General features: G+C 45.0%; 1 protein-coding gene across 3 annotated transcripts in view; it reads right to left on the bottom strand.

Annotated features, from left to right (window-relative positions):
* Nucleotides 1-20,881, bottom strand: part of COG5 (component of oligomeric golgi complex 5) — a 322,331-nt gene that overhangs the window by 11,971 nt on the left and 289,479 nt on the right. For 2 of the 3 annotated variants that reach the window (XM_047095454.1, XM_047095453.1), the window contains exons 18-21: nt 20,080-20,317; nt 13,978-14,054; nt 4,762-4,888; nt 4,230-4,309 (exon numbers count right to left, since the gene is read on the bottom strand). In XM_047095454.1, the coding sequence (XP_046951410.1) occupies nt 4,230-4,309; nt 4,762-4,888; nt 13,978-14,054; nt 20,080-20,317 (522 nt within the window). Of the gene's footprint in view, nt 1-2,511; nt 3,422-4,229; nt 4,310-4,761; nt 4,889-13,977; nt 14,055-20,079; nt 20,318-20,881 lie in introns of those variants that run through there. The other variant, XM_047095455.1, reaches the window with a different exon arrangement.

The raw sequence follows: 20,881 nt of genomic DNA, 5'->3' as shown, positions 1-20,881 counted from the left end.
CGTGGTGAGTTTCCTCTAAAGATCGTAACTTAGTTTGGAGGGTTGGGGCTGTTTTGTTCCTTTGTGCAGCCCCAGGACCTAGTGCTTGACAAATGCATGATCAATGAATTTTAAAAAAATGAATTAGAAATACAGGAAGATAATCCGTAATGAAAAGTAATGACAAGTGTGAAGAAGAAAATGAATAAAGGAGAAACGTGATTGTAAGATCCTCAAAAGCAGCACAGAATTGAAAAATGGAATTTAATGCTCTTAGAAAATAATGTTTTGTGAGATGCCTTAGTTCATGTCAGAGCTGAACCTTAATGAAACTATTTCCTTATGAAAAAACTTACTGCTTTTAGTAATACTTTTCAAGTTGCTATGGCATCCTGGGCAATCACCCCACTCCCAAAATGTAGCCCCTGCAGATTCATACATAGAAGAGAAATCCCCCAAGGGCTCCAACTGTCTTTGAGACATGGTGTGTAAGGATCAGTCTAACAAATTAATGCACTGAAATGTGCAGAGACTGCAATCAGTCTGTAGTGAATGAATTAGATCCATTTTATCTAATAAATGAACCAAAAATCCACTTAGCAGTTCCATTTGCATCAAAAGGATAAGACCTTATGTAAACTACACAATATGTAGGAGAAAGTTCAGAAATGAGTTTGTTTTTTTGGTATTCATGAAAAACACCATCAGAACTACGGGGAGAAAAACAGATTCAAGCTACCCTCCCACGTAAAATCAGCACAAGATTTTCAAGCAATTATTAAATAACTTCATTCGCTTGAGCACAACCTCAGCTTTCTTGGAAGTCAGGCCAGGCATTATGTAAGAGTTAGTCTCAACTCGCGTTTGTAATCAAAATAAGCAGATGGTTAAAGTTACCCTTATTGAAAGAAAAAAGTCGTTCAGGAATTGCACAATTAGTAGAGGAATGGTTTGTGGTAACATGGCAACACTGCTCAAGTAGAGGTCTTTATGGAACACAAAATTCATTTCTGTCAGGCATGAATTATCAGTGTGCTTCATACGGAAATACATACATGGCTCCCAGATCTACCATGTGCCTTCCCAGGCAGGGAAGTCCCTGCCTCCCCTGGGCTCCATCCTCCCTCTTGGTCCCATCTCGGGCACCTAATCCCCAGAAATAAAGGTGCCTAGAGCCGCAGGGATACCGGGAGGAGAGACTGAACGTAACTCTCATCAACAGGGACCCCGCCGTTCTGCAGAAGCGCACAGGAGTCAGAAGGGTTCTCAGCCTGCAGGCCCTGAGAGGCAGGAGGGCAAAGGGTTCAGGACGCATCTGGCACCGACAACTGTGTCATAGATGCACAGATAAAAGGTCTGACAGGCAAATAGGGCTCGTAAATGTTTCCGACACTGTAAAACAGGTGTTCAACGCAGACAGACAGAGGAAGAGCAGAGGAGGGCAGGGCTACGAGCGGAAGAGGTGCTGCTGGGCTGCAGGAATCCAGAGTTCTGCAGCACTGAGGAGCCAGTCCTCACTCAACACCCATAGAGCCACAGGCGCTCCCCCGCGGCTGTCACCTATGTCCCTGGGGGCGCACATGTCCGCGGCACCTGCCTGGTGGGGGCAGAGGACGAACAGTTTTCTCCCGCTTACACCGCTTGGCCCCAGGAGTCAGTGATTAGTCTGATTTTAAAATGAATGTGACCAATATCCACTCATGCTCTAGAGAAAGCTCTGGTGTCAAAAGGAAGCAGAAAGGAAGGCGGAAGAGAGTTCATTATTTGCCACTTACTGAGCAGCAGTAACTCTCCTCGACTTGGCCTATTTATGACAACTTAACACAGTGTGCCAGGGGGAGTGCAGGGGCACGCGGCAAGGTCTGCCCCAAAAGTCAGAACGAATCTACTGACACTTAAAGAGCAATACTCACCCTGGGTTTATCCAAAGGGGAAAGGAGTTCACCCAGTGGTGCTTCAGTATGCAGGCACAAAATTAGTTTTGCAGTAACAGATAAGAGAGAACATTCTCTAGGACAAAGCTTCCCTCCTTGCCAGCAGCCTGGACTGTAGCAGGAGCATGGTGTTTTGGAATCCCCCAAGGAGGGCTCGGTTTTCTGCCTGGGGCTTGAAGGTTCTGATATCAGACATGTGCAGAGTGATGGATGGGCCTTATTTAAAAAGCATGACAGTATTTCTGAGCATGATTTTCAGTTGCTAAATATAGGCTTAGCAACAGCACTACCGATGAAATCACTCAGGAGACATTTTAAAGAGAAGCAAAACAAAACAGATTTGTGATGTACCCACAGCAGGACAACTGTCATGGATGAACTCATTCCAACTTGCTAAGAAGACAAAAATGGGCCCTGTTCAATTAACTGAATCCTGGATCCTCCGTTACCCTGTGTGCCACGGCTGAGCGAGTCTTTGAGACTCGGGGGTTAAAATCCACAAAGATGCAGCAAATCTGAGTTAGGCCCAGGTCAAGTCTCTTCCACTCTAGAGTCCCGACCGAGGGCAGCTCTGACGGGCCACAGGAACCCACAGGAGACTTATGTGGCATCCTCACGGGTGAGGAGAGTCACAGACGAGCAAGGAAGAAGAGCGGGGGCCCAGGATAACCTGCTCCTTATTCACATAGGCTCTGGAGGGTCAGGGGCTCCCCGCCCCTGGCTCTGAGCCCCAAATGCCCCTCCCAGAATCCAAGGGGCTCATGTTTCTCATCAGCCCCTCACAGCTGCCTGCCTGGCAGCGTCTCTCACCAGGACGGTGGGTCCCAGCGTCAGCTGTGCTGTGGAACTGCCTTTCCCAGGCCCCAGCCCTGCAGATTTGGAGGTAGCTGAGGGTGTGGCCTGGTCACCAGGCTTTTCCAGTACTCTGTAAAGGGATCTGCCACGCGAGTGTGGTTGAGAACCACCTTACCGCATTAGCCCCACTCTGGCTCTGGGGAACCCGGCTCCTTACTCTGCACTGAGGCTCAAGCTTGCTCGGTGTGGTGGTCCCCAGACTGACAGTGTTAGGACGCCCCAGGAGAGAGGAGAATGTTTCCAGAGCTATTTAAAAAGTACGACTGACTGAGATTTGGAGAACGAGGGTGACAGAGGAGCTGAATGATGTTGCAAAGGTTTTCTAGAGTGGCCAGTAGGTAATGGTGACACCCCAACTGAAACGGAGAGTCTGGGAGAAATGAGCAGATTTGAGAAGAGGATTTATTTTTAACACTTTGGGCTTGAGAACTGTGTGGGACTGTGAGTGACATGATGGCCAGGCTGCTGGCCTGAGGTCCCAGACAATCAAGGTGAGTCACAGGCCTGGGAGCCATGAGGACAGAGGAGATCACTAGACTCGGGGTCTAGGTGAGCTCACCTGGGGACCAAAGCACACACGGAATGTGAAAGAAAAAGAGCCAGGCACAAGTTGGGGGAGATGATGCCATTTGAAGAGTGGACAGAAGACAATTCTGCAAATGAAACCGAGGGAGAAAAAAAACCAAAAACGACCAGACAGATTAGAACGGAAGCAGATGACAGAGGTGTCACAGAAACTCTGGAGGGAAGGGCTTCTCTTGGTCTGCTTTGTGTCCTCAGGGCCTGGCACATAGTGAACTGTTCAGTCAGTGTGGCATTTCCAGAAGGAAGTGGCGTTGATTCAACTCTAAAGCTACAGAGCGAGAAGGCAAGCGCAGCACCGTTTGGACTTGGTGACTGGAAGGCCTGTGACTTGGGAGAGAGCACTTTCAGGGCAGAACGCTGAGGGAGAGCCACCTGATGTGTGCGGTTCCTGCGGCCGCCCCGCACCTGGGCGTCTGGGCCGAGACTGACCGGAGGGCCGCTGGGTTTGTCCTTGTTTTCTGCTAATAACTGGATCGCGTTCGGTTACTTTTAAAAGTTTACTCATATCTCTGCTCCACCGATTCAGTGACCGCAACACATGACAATGAAGCAGAAAATGGGGCTCTAGGGCTTTTCACTGGGGACACGGGTTTTCAAAACCAGGGCGACAGCTCTTAGGGCTATACCGGTCAGGGGACAGCGCAACAGGCGACGTGAAGATGTGGAAGTGAAAGACACAGACAGCAAAGCACATTGTGCCCAACAGCTGCAACCGCAGGGTGTCCCACACACAAGCGCCTCTGCTCGCAGGCGGCCTGCCGCAAGGCGGTGCCACTGAGTGCCCCAAGCACTGCCTGGCCTCCTTCCCCTCTGCAACCCTGCCCTCCCCCCCGCCGTGCTGGAACAGGCAGGTGTCCCAGGGGCACATGGACTTACCTGATAAGGAGGAGCCTGTCCTTTTCAGATGGATGGTCATCCAGCCACTGGGAGAAGCGTGCATGGGACCATTCTGCCCTCTGCAGGGTGGGAACACAGGCAGACACAGGGTGTTCACACAGTGTCCGTCAAGGACAGCAAGTGCTGCTCAAGGATTCCCAATGTGAAATTACCCGAACACCTGCCCGCAGGAAGGCGGCAAGCCTTTGGTGCACCTTCCTGACCTCCAAGGAACCTTTTCGATTTGTCAGTTGAAGGTGGGTCAGCAGAGGAAATGGTGCCTCCATCAAAAAAGCTTTATGAATCAATTACTTGTGTCATTATATTTAAAGGGTGAACTCTGGCTTCCCCAGGGTAATTTCTCCATTGCTGAGAGTGGGCGCTGAGCAGTGGGCAATCTGTCACTGCTAAGGCAGAGATCCATGACTGAGGAATGCAAGAGAAGGCCAGGAACCCATTCAGTGACTGGGGCTCTGTATTTATAGACTTAGGAGGGAGAACTCACAAGAGAGTTCTGGCTTTACTTTATTACCTGAAAAGGGGATTTCAGCTCAGGGGGTGCTCTGGTGAACAAAAACTGAATAATGATGCTGAATGGAATAACATCCCCCAATGCAGGACTAGTGGCCACATGTTCATTCTTCTGGAAGATCAGGGGTCTAAGAGAAGAAAAAGCAAAAGTTATTTCAACTTGTTCAATAGTGAAAGAGGTGATTTGGTAGAAGAATCTTAAAAGCACGTTAGTAGAATAGCATAGTAGTTATAATAGCTAAGAGCGGGAGAATGAATAATAGCATTAGTCCTAAACTGGCTAATTCTTAGCCATTTCTTAACCACTACCCCCAATTCAGCCTGGAGAGAGAGAGAGAGAGAGAGAGAGAGAGAGAGACACCACCCCCGCCCCCCCCAACCTACACTCTGGCAGGCTGGCCTCCCCTGGCCTATGGGTATAACTTGACTTCAAGGTGGTTCAGCAAATTCCCCTTTTAGAGCTCATCTGATTAATAGTCTGAAATCAAAGCAGCAGTAAAGCCTTCAAACAGTTATAACCAACAGATACTTATCTTGATCAAAACTTCCAGCTTTCACTTTAAATAAAAATCCCTCTTTGGGCTATAACCTAGCATGGGTAAATGCAAACATGGTCTACACAGCTCTCAAAGGGCAATGATACCCCACATGTACTAAATTATTACCTTCTGAACATCCCGTCAAGATTTATGCCAGCTCCCTTCCAAAACACCACACGAACGCACAGGCAAATCTCCCCCCCCCCCCACCAATCACCACCAATCAAAAGGCTGGCAAGAGTAATCAGAAACTTTTATTGACTTCTCCTTGGCCGTGGGCTCTGACGGACAGGAGGTGGACAGGCCCCTCTGTAGGGGCCGAATCTCAAGAGGGAAGAGGGCAGTGGCACCTCCCGGCAGAGCAGAAATGATTCCAAAGTGTGTGAAACAGCTCTGTGTCCTGGGCTCTTGCCTCACCCCATCCTAATTACCCCCAATCCACATGGGAGGCCCGCAGGACCCAGAAGACCAGCTTCTTCCTCACATCCATGTCCAGGTTTGATGTCAGAGTCACGAGTGCTCTCAACAGGCAGCCGGTTCTCAATGGATCCAGATTATTATTGGAATGTCTTTGTATTAACTATTCTGAACATGAAATCTATCTCGGGTAGGGAGTTTTCTAATTTCAAGCATTTTATCAAGTAACGTTCTCCTATAATTTCTTTTCCATAGTCATTGTGGAAACGTTTCAGTCCGCTTGTGCTGACCATCACCAACAATCCATAAAGTTCCAGCCCAGGCCCTCCGGGGGCCACACTGAGCCCACAGCACACCTGCCGTGAACATCCTCCAGGCCCAAATGCTCTCACGGGGCCCCACGCCGCAGAACTGCACGCAGAGCCAAGCTCCTGAGAAGGTATGAAACGGTCACTGAGGGAAGTTTGGTTTTGTCTGTAGGCATCCTTGTGTGAATGTCTCCATCTGGGAGGGAGCTCCCAGGTTTGAACACTACCACAGCAACACCTACCACACGCGGCATTCACAGTGTGCCAGGCTTCAATATTCCAGCACTTCAAACATTCCGGCAAACAACCCTATGAGGGAGGTACTGCTCTACCCCCATTCTACAGGTAGGGAAAACTGAGGGGTGGAGAGACCATGTAAAAGCTAGAAAAGGGAAGACTAAGGATTCAAATACAGATATCCTGGCTCTTAGTTTTGCCATGCAGACTCTTTTAGGATATCAACTACAACAACTACTCAACATGTTTTTAGAGCAGGCAGACTTAGCGGGGAACAGAGAGCCCTGGTAAAAGCACAATTTCAATTGTCAACAACTTCTACAGAAAACCCTGAGAAAACCAATGTTTACAGGACACCATTTGAAGGACACACCATTATTTCTTAAGGGCCCCCACATTCTCTCTGGGTCAAAGCGGACCTCCAGTCACCTGTGTACTTCAGCCGTTATCACACAGTCTCTCACAGCAATATTTTCACTCGGCTTGACCTTATGTTGCTGCAGGGCAATGAGGGGACACTGACTCTGGGCCGGCACGGGGATGAGGCTGTGCCCAGTCCCACTTCCCGCAGGCTGGAGCCCTACTGTCCCAGCAGCAAAGACAGCTCCCAGCCAAAGTCCCCAGGAGTGGCCGACATTCCCAGAAAGCTCTCTGCAACTCCAAAACCAGCTGGTGGCCACGCGGTCTGCTTTGCTGTGCCAGTGGCAAGGCCGCTCCTGTGTGAGCTGTGGGGAGGGGTCCTTGCACTGGGTCATAGGCTCATCCTGCAGGTCTGGCATGCCTGACAGCTGCTGTGAGGGACGCAGGGAGACAGGAGAACACACGCCTTCCCCTCACTCCCTGCCTCTCTGGTCCTATGAGGCTCTCCCCTTGCCCCGGGAAAGCTCACTCTGCCCGTGCCATCTGATTTTGGCAGGATTCACCTTGAACCCAGGGTCGTGACAGAAGGAGACCCTGGGGGACCAGTCCTGTGTGACAGGCCTTGACATAGGGAAGAGCAGCCATACAGAATCCTTTCTGCCTCTATTACAGGACGACGACCGAGAATTTTGGTCCCTGTGTCTCTCAGTGCTCCATATATGTCCCAGGTATAGGTGATTTACAATTCTGTACCAATGAGCACAGAGAATTCTCTTAAAATTCATGTATTTCCTTCCTCCTGAAAATGACAATTACATAGCTGAATGGGATTCTCTTTTACCCCAGGGGGTTTAAAGTCAAATATGAAACATAGCTACAGCAATTAAATTGCTTTCATGGTTTGAATACTGTTTTTTAATTTCTTCAATCTATTTTTTATTTTTTTTAATGTTTATTTATTTTTGAGAGACAGAGAGACAGAGTTGGGTGGGGGAGGGGCAGAGAGAGAGAGGGAGACACAAAATCTGAAGCAGGCTCCAGGCTCTGAGCTGTCAGCACAGAGGCCGACACGGGGCTTGAACCCAGGAACTGTGAGATCATGACCTGAGCTGAAGTCGGGCGTGCAACCGACTGAGCCGCCCAGGTGCCCCCCCTTCAATCTGTTCTTGATGCACACTGAGGACGATACCGGGGTGGAAGGGCATGAGGACAGCACGGAGGGAGGCTTGCAGGTGACCCACTCGGTGGTTGCCGGCTGATGTACCTTTGTAACCAGGCATGGTGAGAACCGGCTCGCACGAGCCCGTCTGTTCATCACCTGTCCCTCTGTGGCTGTGAGTCTCAGCAGTTATTTTTCTGCCAAGACCCAATCTCCCACTCTAGCCACTACAAGGACTGCCACACTGGATCTGATTCCACACTATGCATCACTGACATAATTACCTGTACACATCAAAGGCAGACATTTTACTCATGGTGCTTGTTTTAAGAGTCTGAAAGAACACAGCATGAGAACTTCCCTTCTCCCTGACTCCAGGTGGAATCTGAAACACTGGCAAGTTAAAAAATAAATCACCATCTGAGGTGACATGAGGAACAAAAGGAAATTAATTAAGGTGTTATAAAACGCAGTTACCCCAAATGCCACAGCATCATTCTTAGAGAACACGCTAAACAGAGCAGCACTTTCAAGGTTAAACTTTACAGACAGCAGGCAGTCCTCATTAATCAGAAGTATTAGGTCCCATTAGAAGAAGCAGTCTTTCCAGTAGGGGGTCTCCACCCCGAAAGGACTTCCAGCTGGGGGGCTGCTGGTCGTCCGTGGAGGCCAGTGATGAAGTGAAGGGACACTGCTGTTCCCGCATCCACATGCAACATCGGCAGCAGCCCATGCCACCTGCCACCCCTCACTGCAAACTTCCTTTTGCTCAGGGGCCTGGGAAGGTGGCAAGACCACCGAGAACACGCAATGACATCTGGAAACAGCAGAGAAATGAGAGTGGAGGGGAGGGAACACTCTTCCCCCTGCACAGGGTACACGAGGATCTGGCCTTCTGGAGAGGGGAAGAGAATGGTGGAGGCTTGCAGGAGGGGTCAGGGTGCTGTGGCAGAAGGGGCCATGGGGGTCCCAGGAGAGAACAAAGCAGGAGGCTGAGGGTTGCAGGTGGGTCAAGACTCAAAGTAAAGAGGTTAGAGAACTCTTAGCTTCCTTTCTTAGGATCTAGATGTCATGAACCCCAGCAGCCTAGGCGGGAGAGGAGGCAGGGTTTCAGGAAGACACCCTCCAGAAATAAAAGTGTACATTTGGCTCAACGTTCTTCGGGCATGTCCTAGAAGCCTGTACACAGCAGACGACAGTGAGATGCAGCGTTCATAACAAGAGGTCACCACTAAAGCGAGGAGTTTAGATTTCACCTGAAACTAACATTTTCCTGGATGATGTATATACGCATATGGATGCTATTCTAGAATCAGAGTGAAAACAAATGGGAACTTCTGGAATAAGCTCTGGGGTGTAGCAGTTACAAGCACAGTTGGGGATCAGGCAGCCCTGGGTCTGGAAGGCAGATCTGGAATTCCCACAGGACTTTCAGACAAGCAGCCCCAGCAACAAGACGTCTTGGGAGTCACTCCTGACTTGTGCCATTGTGAAGGTCAAATGGTGGAGTATCAGTGAAACACTTAGCACACAGCTTGAACACGCAGTCAGTGGTCAAATACGGACTGCAATAAAAACGATAATCAGCGAAATACCCATCCCTCCACATTTACCAGCGTGCTCCCAGCACTGCCAAAGTATTGGCAAACAGCAAACCAAATCCAGCCCAGGATGTGGCTGCCTTCTGGCTACAATGTTGAAATCTGAAACTCGGAGAAAAGAATCCAGAAACCCTGGGGAAGTAGTTACTTCATGGGATGGATTAAGAACCCCAGATTCACAAGTGAAAAGAAAAGAACACATTTGGGGGTCCTGGTGCTAAAAATGGAAGCTTTCATTCTACAAACATGCGGGCGTGGAGGGGAGAATTCCAAGCAGCAGGACAAACTGTGGACACAGCAAACTCTCACCACGCCTACAGGTGAAACCAGCTGACGGGAATTCTATACTCCAAGGTTACTGATGGTTTCCTTCTTCTCCAGCCCCTCAGGCCAACAGGTCCCTCATGGCAGCCTGTCTCCTGGTGGTTTCTGGCGGAGCACGACGTGGACATAATCCAGGGGCGACACTGTGCCCTCCAAAGCAAAGGTGTTGGGGCCTGGGTCTGTGTCCCTGAGCTGGTAAAAGCACGAGGTCCCTGTTCCATCCCTTGCCTCACTAAGGTCTGCACTGAGAGTGCTTCCAGGCCCCTGGCCAAGTGGAGCTAGGGTAACCACCCTTGTAAACCCCACTTAGGGGACAATGCCCTGCTGCAGAGGGATGGACAAGGATGTGTCTCGAGTGGAAACACAAATCACCCAAGGGCAAATCCCTAATGTCAGCAGCTTCCTGAGGCGTCATTCTGTCCTGGGGAAGAAAAAATTCCCGCTGCCTGGGAAACTCTAAAGGAGACAGTAAAATGTAAATGTATGCAAGAAGTTTGCTGGCTTAATTCAACAGTCCACTACTATTACTGTCAAGAAGCAAGCACCCTGCAGCAGATGGCATCCATCACGGGGGAAAATCCATAAGGGCGCGCGTGTGTGTGTGCGGGTGTGTGTGTGTGTTGGGTGAGGGGTGCTGCACTGAGGGTCTGGCTGGCACTGTCACTCTCCCTCGCAAAAAGGCCAATGCACGGGGCCTGCCGCCCTCTCCTGTAGCCACCACCTCTGATTCAGATGTAGGCCAACCTGGCTTTTCGTTGCAAGGCCACCTATTTTTCTCACCCCGCTCTCCTCCTTACATGATGTTTTACAGTATTTTATATCATTTTTTAGCTTCTTTGTTATTTTTAAGTGGGAATAACACTACAAGAGGGACTTTAAAATATATTTACTGGCTTTTCTAACTACAAATATAGAACCACCAAGGCAAAAACCATGAAAAATATAGAAAACCTCTAAAGGGAAACTCACCAGTGACAATCCATCAAAAAAATGTTGTTTATCCTTCTTGACTTTTCCTCTCCATACATACACTTATTATTTTAAAAATAGCAGGGATTATATCATATATACTGTTTACTAGCCTGTTTTTTTTTTCATTTTGTGATGCATTACAAAGTTTTTTCTCATATTATTAGCTACTAACCAACACTATGAGTTGTTAATGGCGGCATATATTTGATCCTATTAGTGTGGCAGATTATTTGGCCAACCTCCACTGACTGCCACTGAACTGGTTCTGACTGAACTGGTGGCTCATGGGAGGAGACCCATGAATGAGAGTCAAGGTCAGTCATGTGCATGGCCCCTCATCACAACTCCCAGCACAGATGACAGAATTAACAGGAGCGGGCCCTTCCATTCCAATTGCTCAGGACTAATTGTGGAGAAAAGACAGACATCTAACACATGTTTTCAGAGAGGCAAGTAGAGGGCTGACATTAGGGATACTGGAACAAAGATTACTCGGTACTGAATCTCTCCTCTCTAGGGAAAGACTGTGTAGGACCCTCCACACAGGTAAGCTTTACTTAAGTCAGTCTCTTCCTATGACAACAGTAAAGAAACCAGGGCTTTCCCAACAATGTTTACAGTCAGAGGTAAATGGCATGTACTGGTGTCTCTCTTCCCAAAGGATGGGCCCTAAAACATTCTTTGCAGACGAGAGCTAGATTTGAACCCCAGAATATACCATGCTTTCATTTTTATTTCCTGATCCAGTTCATCCTAAAATCTTTCTCAAATGGTCATCCAAGTCCTATCAAACAACTGAGAAAGTGCTAAATTCAAGTCAATAGATTTCGTAGATTCAATGTAACTGCAGGAATAAATTGGTATATAAAAATCTGTGTTAGAAGTTTTCACTAAATTCAAGTTACAGAGCATGCTCCATAGGCAATGGATATATATGTGTGTGTGTATATATACATACACTAATTGTTCTCTTAACATTATGTGCCAAGGCCTTGGTGCTAAGGAGTCCTCTGCAAGAGGAAGCTCAGGGGCAGGAGAACTCCAGGAGAGAAGGACACAGATCTTCCCAAGTGCAGAGAGGAACAATTCTGCCCCTGCCACTAGCAGCTAAAATTCAAGAGTTGAGGCCCTGTGAAGAAGGTGAGAGACTGCTGATGCAAACTATTAGCAGGTCATGAAGCCAATGTAGTGGGATAAAATAACCAAACTAGAAATGTCAGAGAATGAGAAGAGTAATTATTGTTTCACCACACCTATGTGGATGTGCATGTGTGTGTATGGGTCTGAGTGTGTTTGCGTGCAAGTGTATGCCAGATTGCAATATAAAATACCTCTTACTATGAGTCATGGTCAAAGTTTGATGCCCATCCCGACTGACCATTGCCCCATCAGAGAAGCTAGCTATAAAAAACGTTTTTTTTAAATTATACGTTGATCAATATCAATTTTTTAATCCATAAATTGGTACTAGATGGTGTCACCACTCTAACTTTAAATGCTCCTTTAGAGGTTCGTTTTCTCATGAGAGAATTGGGAGAGTTGCCAGAAAATTCCCATCTTACATGACTGACAACAGAATTGGTTTCATACGAAACCCTCAGAACTTGTATCCCACACTGTGATACAATTTAAAAGCACATGGGTAAAAGCTATCTTGTCTCAGCCCATAGAAAGATAAACACTATTTTAATTCATACACATGCAATAAACATGTGGCCGGGACTACCAAAAATAATAGCCTCATCTTAATATGGCAAATCCCAAATGACAGCTTTCCCACACTTTTGTCAATAGCTAGGTGGTTAATGACCTCCCGCATACTAGTTGATTCTGTAACTTGGGGCAGTGTCTTATCACCCCTGGAATTGCTGGGTTACCATATAACTCAGTGACTTCACAGGAGTCTTCACAGATTATTTTTATGATACAGGCAGATGACTGGTGGATCAGTGACCTCAGGACCCCTTCATCTTTCGACCTGTCCATGTTTGGTAATGTCAAACCCTAAGACTTCAACAAAATATTTAAATACTTTTTAAAAGGTCTGAGCAGATCCAAAGAAGGTATCTGAAAACACCTGTGATCCCACTTTAAGTTTTTTTAAAACCCAACACTGTAAAAGGCACATGTGAGGAAAATAACTCAGGTTCTTGTTTTGGCATTAAAAAGAAATCTTGGCCAATTACAAATAGGCAAGAAAAAGCACAGGGCTCTCAATCAACAACCTTGGATTCTTACATTTCAAGTGACATCACGCCTGAATTTTCTACTATCAAAAGCGTGGATGGCATAAGACAGTGAAGAAATCATTTAAAGGCCATACTTCTTATTGATTACCCTGGTTTCTACTTCTGACTCAGTTTTTAGCAAACTGCATGCCTGGAATCTCTTCACTTACCTTTATAAAGAAACGTTCAAAGACCATTATGGTCTTGGATATTCCAGACAGTTTTATCAGGTTTCCCCTCTAGAATGCTGTGGTCACAAAATGGGTATTTATGTTTGGTCCCCTCGGCCCACAGCGTTGGTCATCTTTTTGAATGTATACATTTTCTATGTGTGCTACGATGTTATTCAGCTTATTGAATAAACAGCCATAGCTGTTAAGCTATTCGGTGTTCCTTACAGTCTGAAGTGGTGGAAGGCCTAGCTCAGCATCCAGCACTGCAAAGGATTTTCCCATAAATTAGTATATTCTTAGGTAGTGGATTTGAAGTAACTGTTTTTCTTTTTGAACTGGTCTCTAGGAAGTTCAATCATAAATTTGTGCTCAACTGCATTAGCCCATCTTTCTAGTTACTCCCTACATCTTACCACTAAACTCTTTTAATATTCTATTTAATAGTTTTGCTATGGAGTCTAACCTCTGACCTTTTCAGAGGTAGGTTAGATTGAAAATGATATATGAACAAATGAAAACTTCAGAAAAAGATGCCTATATAATTATTAACCGCCTGGTATTACTACTCAATCTATTTCTGTAAGAATGAGGAGTAAAAAAAAAAAAAAAAAATCCTCCCTAGAAAGAACATAATAAAATTTATCAGCTCGGTCTTATGAATTTTAACTAAAAAGTCACACACATGCATGCACACACACACAATCACTGCACATAATTCTCTATGGGTTTCTGGTTTGAATAATAACTTTTAAGATAAACCATATGAAATTGCCATTGCTGTAGGTCATAAAATGGTTGAATATTGGCAATTCCGTATTTTTCAACATGAACAGCGGGAAAGGATTTATCTGTTAATAGAATCTGGATATATCAACAGCAATAAAAGAACTAGGTCTCACCTGAATGACCTCAGCATCCGATAGGACTTTCCTAAATCAGATACTCTTCTGCAGAATGGACTCACAGCCAACTCCATCTGAAACATTAAAAGATATTCCATAGTTTTGCCAGAATATGTCAGAATCCTATTTTGAACTGGGGACACACACACCTGGATCACAGAAAGTTGTAGTTTGCAGTAAACTTAATTTTACCTGGACTGTGAGGAAAAATTTGAAATTCAATAAAATTTAATAAAAGGCAAGAACTTAGATAACTTTTGCATTTACTAAAGGAATGTAACATGACACAATTCCTTCAAGAAAATAGAAGAACATTTTTTTGGTTATGTAAAAGGAGGAGGTTTAGATCTTTTCTCCACTGAAAAATTGGAGAAGGGAAGGTTTTTAGGACTGCATGTCTTACTTTAAGTAGGCATCACAAGCGTTTCTGTATTAAGTATAAATAATGACACTTCTCACCAAGCTGGCCCACGTGATTAAAAGCCCTAACTCTGGAGGAAGCACAACTACGACAAATTCCAAATCTACAATGACTACCGTGTGGCCCCGGACTTCACTTCTTTTTCCAGGTTCCCATCTGTCAAATGGAGACAGCACTAATGCACAGAAGTATACAAATAAAATAGAGAATTCCACAAAGCAATATGAGTGATCATGCAGTAGGTGCTTGTTCAATGGCAGCAATTATTACTGGCATTTTTTTTAAACTTTCCCCCTTTTACATTATTAGCAAGTTAATTTGCTTCCTGACTCAAGAACTACTGGTTTCACTTTATTTTCCTCCTTTGACAAGACATTTTACTTGTCATTAAAGGGAGATGTAGGCTATTTGTTCTTTATCTAGCAAGTGCAAAGTTTTCGCATATGTGGATCTCAGATAGTAAACCGTTTTTCCTCTCTAGCTATCAACAGAACCCTGGTAAAGAATAGGTTAGAAAATGTCTGAAAAAAATTATGGAGCATCTTCCTTCAAGAAAAACACAGGAATGGAAAGTAGAGCTTCTGTCTTGCTGGTCATCCTTCTAAAATATTGCTCAAATCTTCCCTACTGCAAGACCATGGAGACCTAAACAATCACTCATCTGAGAAACATTTTTGATTCCCTATTAATTGACAGGCACCAAGTTAGACAGTGGAATGAGAAGATAAATTAGACTATCTTGCCTTCAGGGACCTCTTTCAAATTTAGTGAAGATTATCTATCTATCATAAAGGACTGGTGTATACTTTTATTTTAAGAGAGACAAAGTGAATGAATGGAGGAGGGGCAGAGAGAGAAGAAGAGAGAGAACCCCAAGCAGGCTCTGCACAGTGAGTGTAGAGCCCAACACGGGGCTCGATCTCACCAACTGTGAGATCATGACCTTAGCTGAAGTCAAGAGTCGGATGCTTAACCAATTGAGCCACCTAAGCGCCCCACCTTTAAACAATATAATTATTACTCATCAAAATCATAAAAAGCTGTATGTGCATATACATACACATACATATACTGCATATACATATATACATACACATGATTATTACTAAGCAAAATAACAAGTGTGATACCAAATGTATGAACTGACTGTGTCATGGGGGAAGTGGAGGGCAGCTTCCTGGAGATGGTTCTGAGGGGAACTAGTGGAATTTCTAGGTGGAGCAGGTGAAATTTCTCTCCTAACATATAGAAGACACAGAATATGCCCCCTATGTCCTAGAGGGAAACCTTAACATGGTTAGAAAACTCTCTAAAATACAGAAAATTAAGTAAATGAAAAGGGAGAAGCTCATGGTTTAAGAAAGTCAGGATTCTTGCCAACAAAGCAAAACAGAGCAGGTTGAAGCCAGTGTTCTCAAACAAGACAGTGGGTCCTTGGGACCTGTTTAGTTTCTTCACTTGATGGAATTACTGGTTTCCTTCAGGATGTGGCATTTATTTTACACTGAGCACAAAGTAAAAGTGCTATTACCATGGATCTATGATTTGGTAATTCCAATCATATGTGTGTGTGTGTGTGTGTGTGTGTGTGTGTGTGTGTGTGTGATGGTTTTTACACACTGAGATTACATGAAGTATTTTTCATGAAACATTTTTGTCATTTTTTTCAATTACCCTACTGGGCTTCACCATCTTCAAAGATTAAACCAAAAAACCTTTGCCTTAGCACTTGAGCAGGATGGAATGTTAAAGCAAATTTAAGTAGCTAGGGAAAAATTACAATATAAGAGAATAAGACCTTCAGTTGCTGTGTAATCTATGATGATACAGGAGATTTCTATGCCATGGGACAATTTCAAAATGTTAAATGTTTAAAATAAACAAAGGACCTCTAGGCTACTGAAAACCATTTTCTTCTGCCAGAATTCCATTAAACAATAAAGGCCATGTTTCTAAAGGGCAGGAGTGTTCCTTTTAGAGGAGGTGACTCTGCAATTAGCTGTGGATGCACAAATGGCATGTTCAAACGCCTCTCTCTCCCCCCTCCCTGGTTCAGAGGAGGCGAGCGGTCAGCTGCAGGCACGGTGAACTAATTACAGGGCCGCTCCATACCCACTGCAGACATTTGGTTAACCACAGGGCATCTGTGGATATTCCTACCGCTCTCCTGCCTGACACTGCTCAGGGGAAAAGGCAACTGGAATGGAAATCTTGATAATTTTGTTTTCTTTTCTATATTATATTTTCAGGCCAAAAAACTATATATACATCTATATCTATATCTATATCTATATCTATCTATATATATATATACACACACACACACGTGTATATATATGTATATATATATATGTGTATATGTATATGTGTATGTGTATGTATATGTATATTTAAAAGGCACCAGAAGACCTATAAATAGAAACTGCTAGGAGGACCACTGAGTAAATAATTTAATGCCAATTCCACTAGCCATCCCCTCCCTCAGGGTAGAAAGGATATTGAGGGGCAGAGGGAAGTGTGTGTTTCAAAGGGCAGTGTAGACAAATCCCTGGAGAGATTCTGAGTCAGCAGACCCCAATGGCCTTGAACAAGCTTAGTGTTTTAGAACTGCTGTGTGATTATTGTAGACACAGAGAGCATGTGGTCACAGCAGGGAATTAATTACCTGTAGGAAACCACCTCATGCCCATGACCTGATTCCTAAGGAGGCTGCATGTCGGGTACTTCCCTCACCACGAACCCTCCAGATGGCACTGGGCAACTACTCCCCCTCTCACCTGTGCAACGGTGCCAGAGGGGACAGGTTAGGATTCCTAAAGAAATCTTTAAGACATACCATCATCTGTCTTTGCAAGCAGACTGAATGACAGCTAGGCAGCAGTCCCTAACCTACTCCTATGGGTCTCTTCCTGAGCTTCTTTTTTTTTTTTTTTTTTTTTTTTTATGCCAGAAGAGTGGGCACTTTTATCACAAGAACACTTTTAAAACCCAGAGAGGATCTGTGCGTTCTTGATTCCAGTGGCCTCGATGGCTTTGTTTCATTTTGAATACAAACTGATAGAACTTTCAATAACGAGGCAGTCAAAAGGCTTTCCAGTCCCCAGCTGATGCCAGTCATGAATACAAATGTCAGGGTAATGCCTTCTAAGTGTTTTGACTCTCTGAGGAAGACACGTCCGATCAAATACGATCCAGAAAGCTGAGGCGCAGCACCGTACAACTGCAGGTGTGGCAAGAAACCAGGTCAAATTAAACCCCCCAACTCGCTGTAATTTTTGTAAATGGGGGTGTAGCTGGATATCACTAGCCAAAGCTACTAGGCACAACGTGATGAACTCTGGTAGGGCTTCCTCCCGTCTCTCCTGTGCCCACAGCCCACAGGGTGGGGACTGTATGCAAGCTGGGTGGCAGGATGCTCTGAAGTGGGGACACATGCACAGTCCGGGAGGGAACAAAGGAGTCAGGGAAACAGACCTCACGCTGAGTAGATGCTGCTGCTTCTATATTTAAGAAATGGAAAAGAGAGGCTGTCCTGGAGCCTTAGTTAGTAATGAGGACTAATGAGTTTCACTGATCTTAAGGGAAGGGAGCTGAGAAAAGGTTTGGTTTACTGGGCGATATGTCTTAAGGAAGAAGAAATGCCAATTAAAATTGTGAATGATGTGGTTTCTGGAAGGTGGGAGTCAACCCACCCCCGGCTGCCTTGCATTTGGAGCAGGTGCTGGGTGTGGCAGCAAGGGTCACAGGACAATGCTCTCCATCTTTCAAGACTCATAAGGGAACATCACATAAAAATCAGCAACGAAAAGCCTGCGGCGCAGCAGGCAGCGCCCTCATCCTGGCGGTCTCTGCTGTCTCTCTCTGCTCCTGGCCACTCTGATTGCAGTGCTGCCTCCAGGAAAGTGACTCAAGGACCAGCTGGAGCAGAATGCAAATAAACCGGTGGGGGAGGGAGCCCCAGGGAGCCAAGAGGACAGGAACAGAAAAAACAAAATTCTGGAGGAAAGGGGGAAAGAGAACAGACACCCGTTTGAGTAGAGCTCAGGGTGTTTCTAACAAGAGCAGGACTTGGTGCACGGCTGTGCCCTCAGTCCAGCCAGCGGCCTGGAGCCAGTAAGGGACAAGTAACACACTGCTTATGTACGATCCTTAAGATGGAGTGTTAACCTGTAACAACAAAACAAAGTGTGCAAGGGCATGAGAACGAAGCTGATGAAAGTGGAAAAAGGTCAAAGGAGCAACACGAATGGTAACATTTAACTTCTGTTTCTATGCCTACGCCACTAAAGGCCTATTCCCCAAAGAAGGTTCTTTACTATGGTCTGGTGGTCTCCAAATCATGTGGAGATGAAAATGACTAATCCTGGCCCAATTCGTATGCAAAGAGTCTGGCTCTTGAAATGTGAGATAATGTACCTGGTCCCTTTTGTGCCTCTATCAGGTACAAGGGAGTGTCTGACAATCACCCCCGTACAAGTAGTGCACATCTTCTCAGCAAGGGAATAGTGAACCCAGACTTGTCCCCAGATACACACAGGGATAAATAAGGACATTAAAATTTGACTATCTTTATAAGCAGGGGGGATCTGGCAAACTATGAACAACCCATCTGAATAACTATTTAGACTAGTAAAGTTAACAGCTTGGAGAGGCTTGAAAAATGAGTTTGCCTTTGGGGTGCCTGGGTGGCTCAGTCGGTGGGGCGTCCGACTTCGGCTCAGGTCATGATCTCACGGTTCGTGGGTTCGAGCCCCGCGTCGGGCTCTGTGCTGACAGCTCAGAGCCTGGAGCCTGCTTCGGATTCTGTGTCTCCCTCTCTCTGTGCCCCATCCCCGCTCATGCTCTGTCTCTCTCTCCCTCAAGAATAAATAAAACATTAAAAAAAATTAAAAAAAAAAAAGAAAAAATATGAGTTCACGTTTGACATACTATGTAAATATGAATGATCTGTTTCTGAATCTTTTAACTCAACTATATGTTTGAGGGGTTTCTTCTCTGCCTCTGATATTGTTGAAAGGCTTCCAAAAAATCTGTCTAAAGGAAAAAACCCTTTCTATAAGAGGTGATCATGGTTCGAGAGCCTGGAATGATTTCAAACCTGGCCATACACAAGAAAGGTACTCTGTTCAACAGAAAGAGACCAAATAGTCAGACCCTTTATCTAGATGGTCCAGTGTGCATCTAAGTGAATTAGAACATTGTCTTGGAATACTGAGCTGGCCACTAGAGGATTACAGACATGCTGGGAGCTTTTTCTCTTTACGTGCCAACAGGCAGCACCTTTACAGTTCGTTGCCTATATTATTTTCCAGCAAAATTAATTAATTACTCTTATCAACATTGATCTCATGGGATAATAATAAGAAAGCCCTACATTACAGAAAAATGGGACATGTTTCTGTAATGTGGAATGAACCACTTCATCGTAACTTTGAAATCTCAAATACGAGTGATGACTCTTTTATTAAATAAAGAAAAAATATCTGGCATGAAAGTATGTCTAAACTCTTCTCTCTCTCTTTTTTTTTTTTTTTACCAATTCAGTTTAAATGAATTTATTTTTCTTTATTAAAGCTTCAACTCTTTAAAGCAGTAAAAGAACACATACTCAGTCTTTCAATAAATAGGTAATATAGAGGCTGAAACATTTCCCCCTTTGTAGCTATGCATCAATTTACCTGAGCAAAATCAGCCGCAAGTCGTACCTTCCCACCTTCGCCAAGAAGTCTTATGAGACTGGCATTGCGAATAAAAAGTTCAATTGCTCTTTGTGCAATAGCTTCCGTGTTGTCAAAGACAAAATCCAAGCATTCAAAGTGGTTAAAGTAGTCACTCATAACTCTAGCAATGAAACCTTGAAGCTCCTTCATGTACAGAGAACAAGGAACATCAGGCTTTCCTGAGCTGGATAATGACCTGCAAAAGGGAGAAAACAGGCAATGCACTAACAGTCAGTATTTAACTTTTGCCTGCCGCTCCCCACCCCTGCCCCGCCAACCCATCACCTGCTATTTCAGTCCTATGGAATTTTTTCCCTCAATGGTAAAAAAGGTATTGTTTATTTTTCCTAAGAGTTAAAGAGCATAAAACAACGTTTAAATTATAAAAGCCGTTTTGAGATGCTAGGAAGATTACTGAAGAAATCTTAGAATCCATTTACCTAGAGATTATTAAGAATGAAACGGACAACCATCTGTCTTGGATGATTCACACAGTGCCTTATGCACTCTCTGACCTCTCAAGGTCCTTCGCAGCTTTACAAATCTCCATCCACTCATAGTTTTGCCTGGTTAGTGAATAAATCAATAATGAAGCCTGAAATAGCATTTTACACTTTGTAAGGGCAGAAAACACTGCCTGCCCCAAACAAACTCTTGGCAAAGATATTTCTGCTCCTGTGCTATTTAGTCTGATCAGCCGAATAGTAGATTTCTGACTGTGAAGCTGGTTATGTAACAATACACATGGTATGCAATTTTT

Source organism: Lynx rufus, unplaced genomic scaffold, assembly GCF_022079265.1.
Source record: "Lynx rufus isolate CCGP_SWC_20201006 ecotype Redwood Valley unplaced genomic scaffold, mLynRuf1.p SCAF_4, whole genome shotgun sequence".
Taxonomy (NCBI): domain Eukaryota; kingdom Metazoa; phylum Chordata; class Mammalia; order Carnivora; family Felidae; genus Lynx; species Lynx rufus.
The sequence above is the reverse complement of the archived record's forward strand: the minus strand, read 5'-3'. Positions and strand labels throughout refer to the sequence as shown.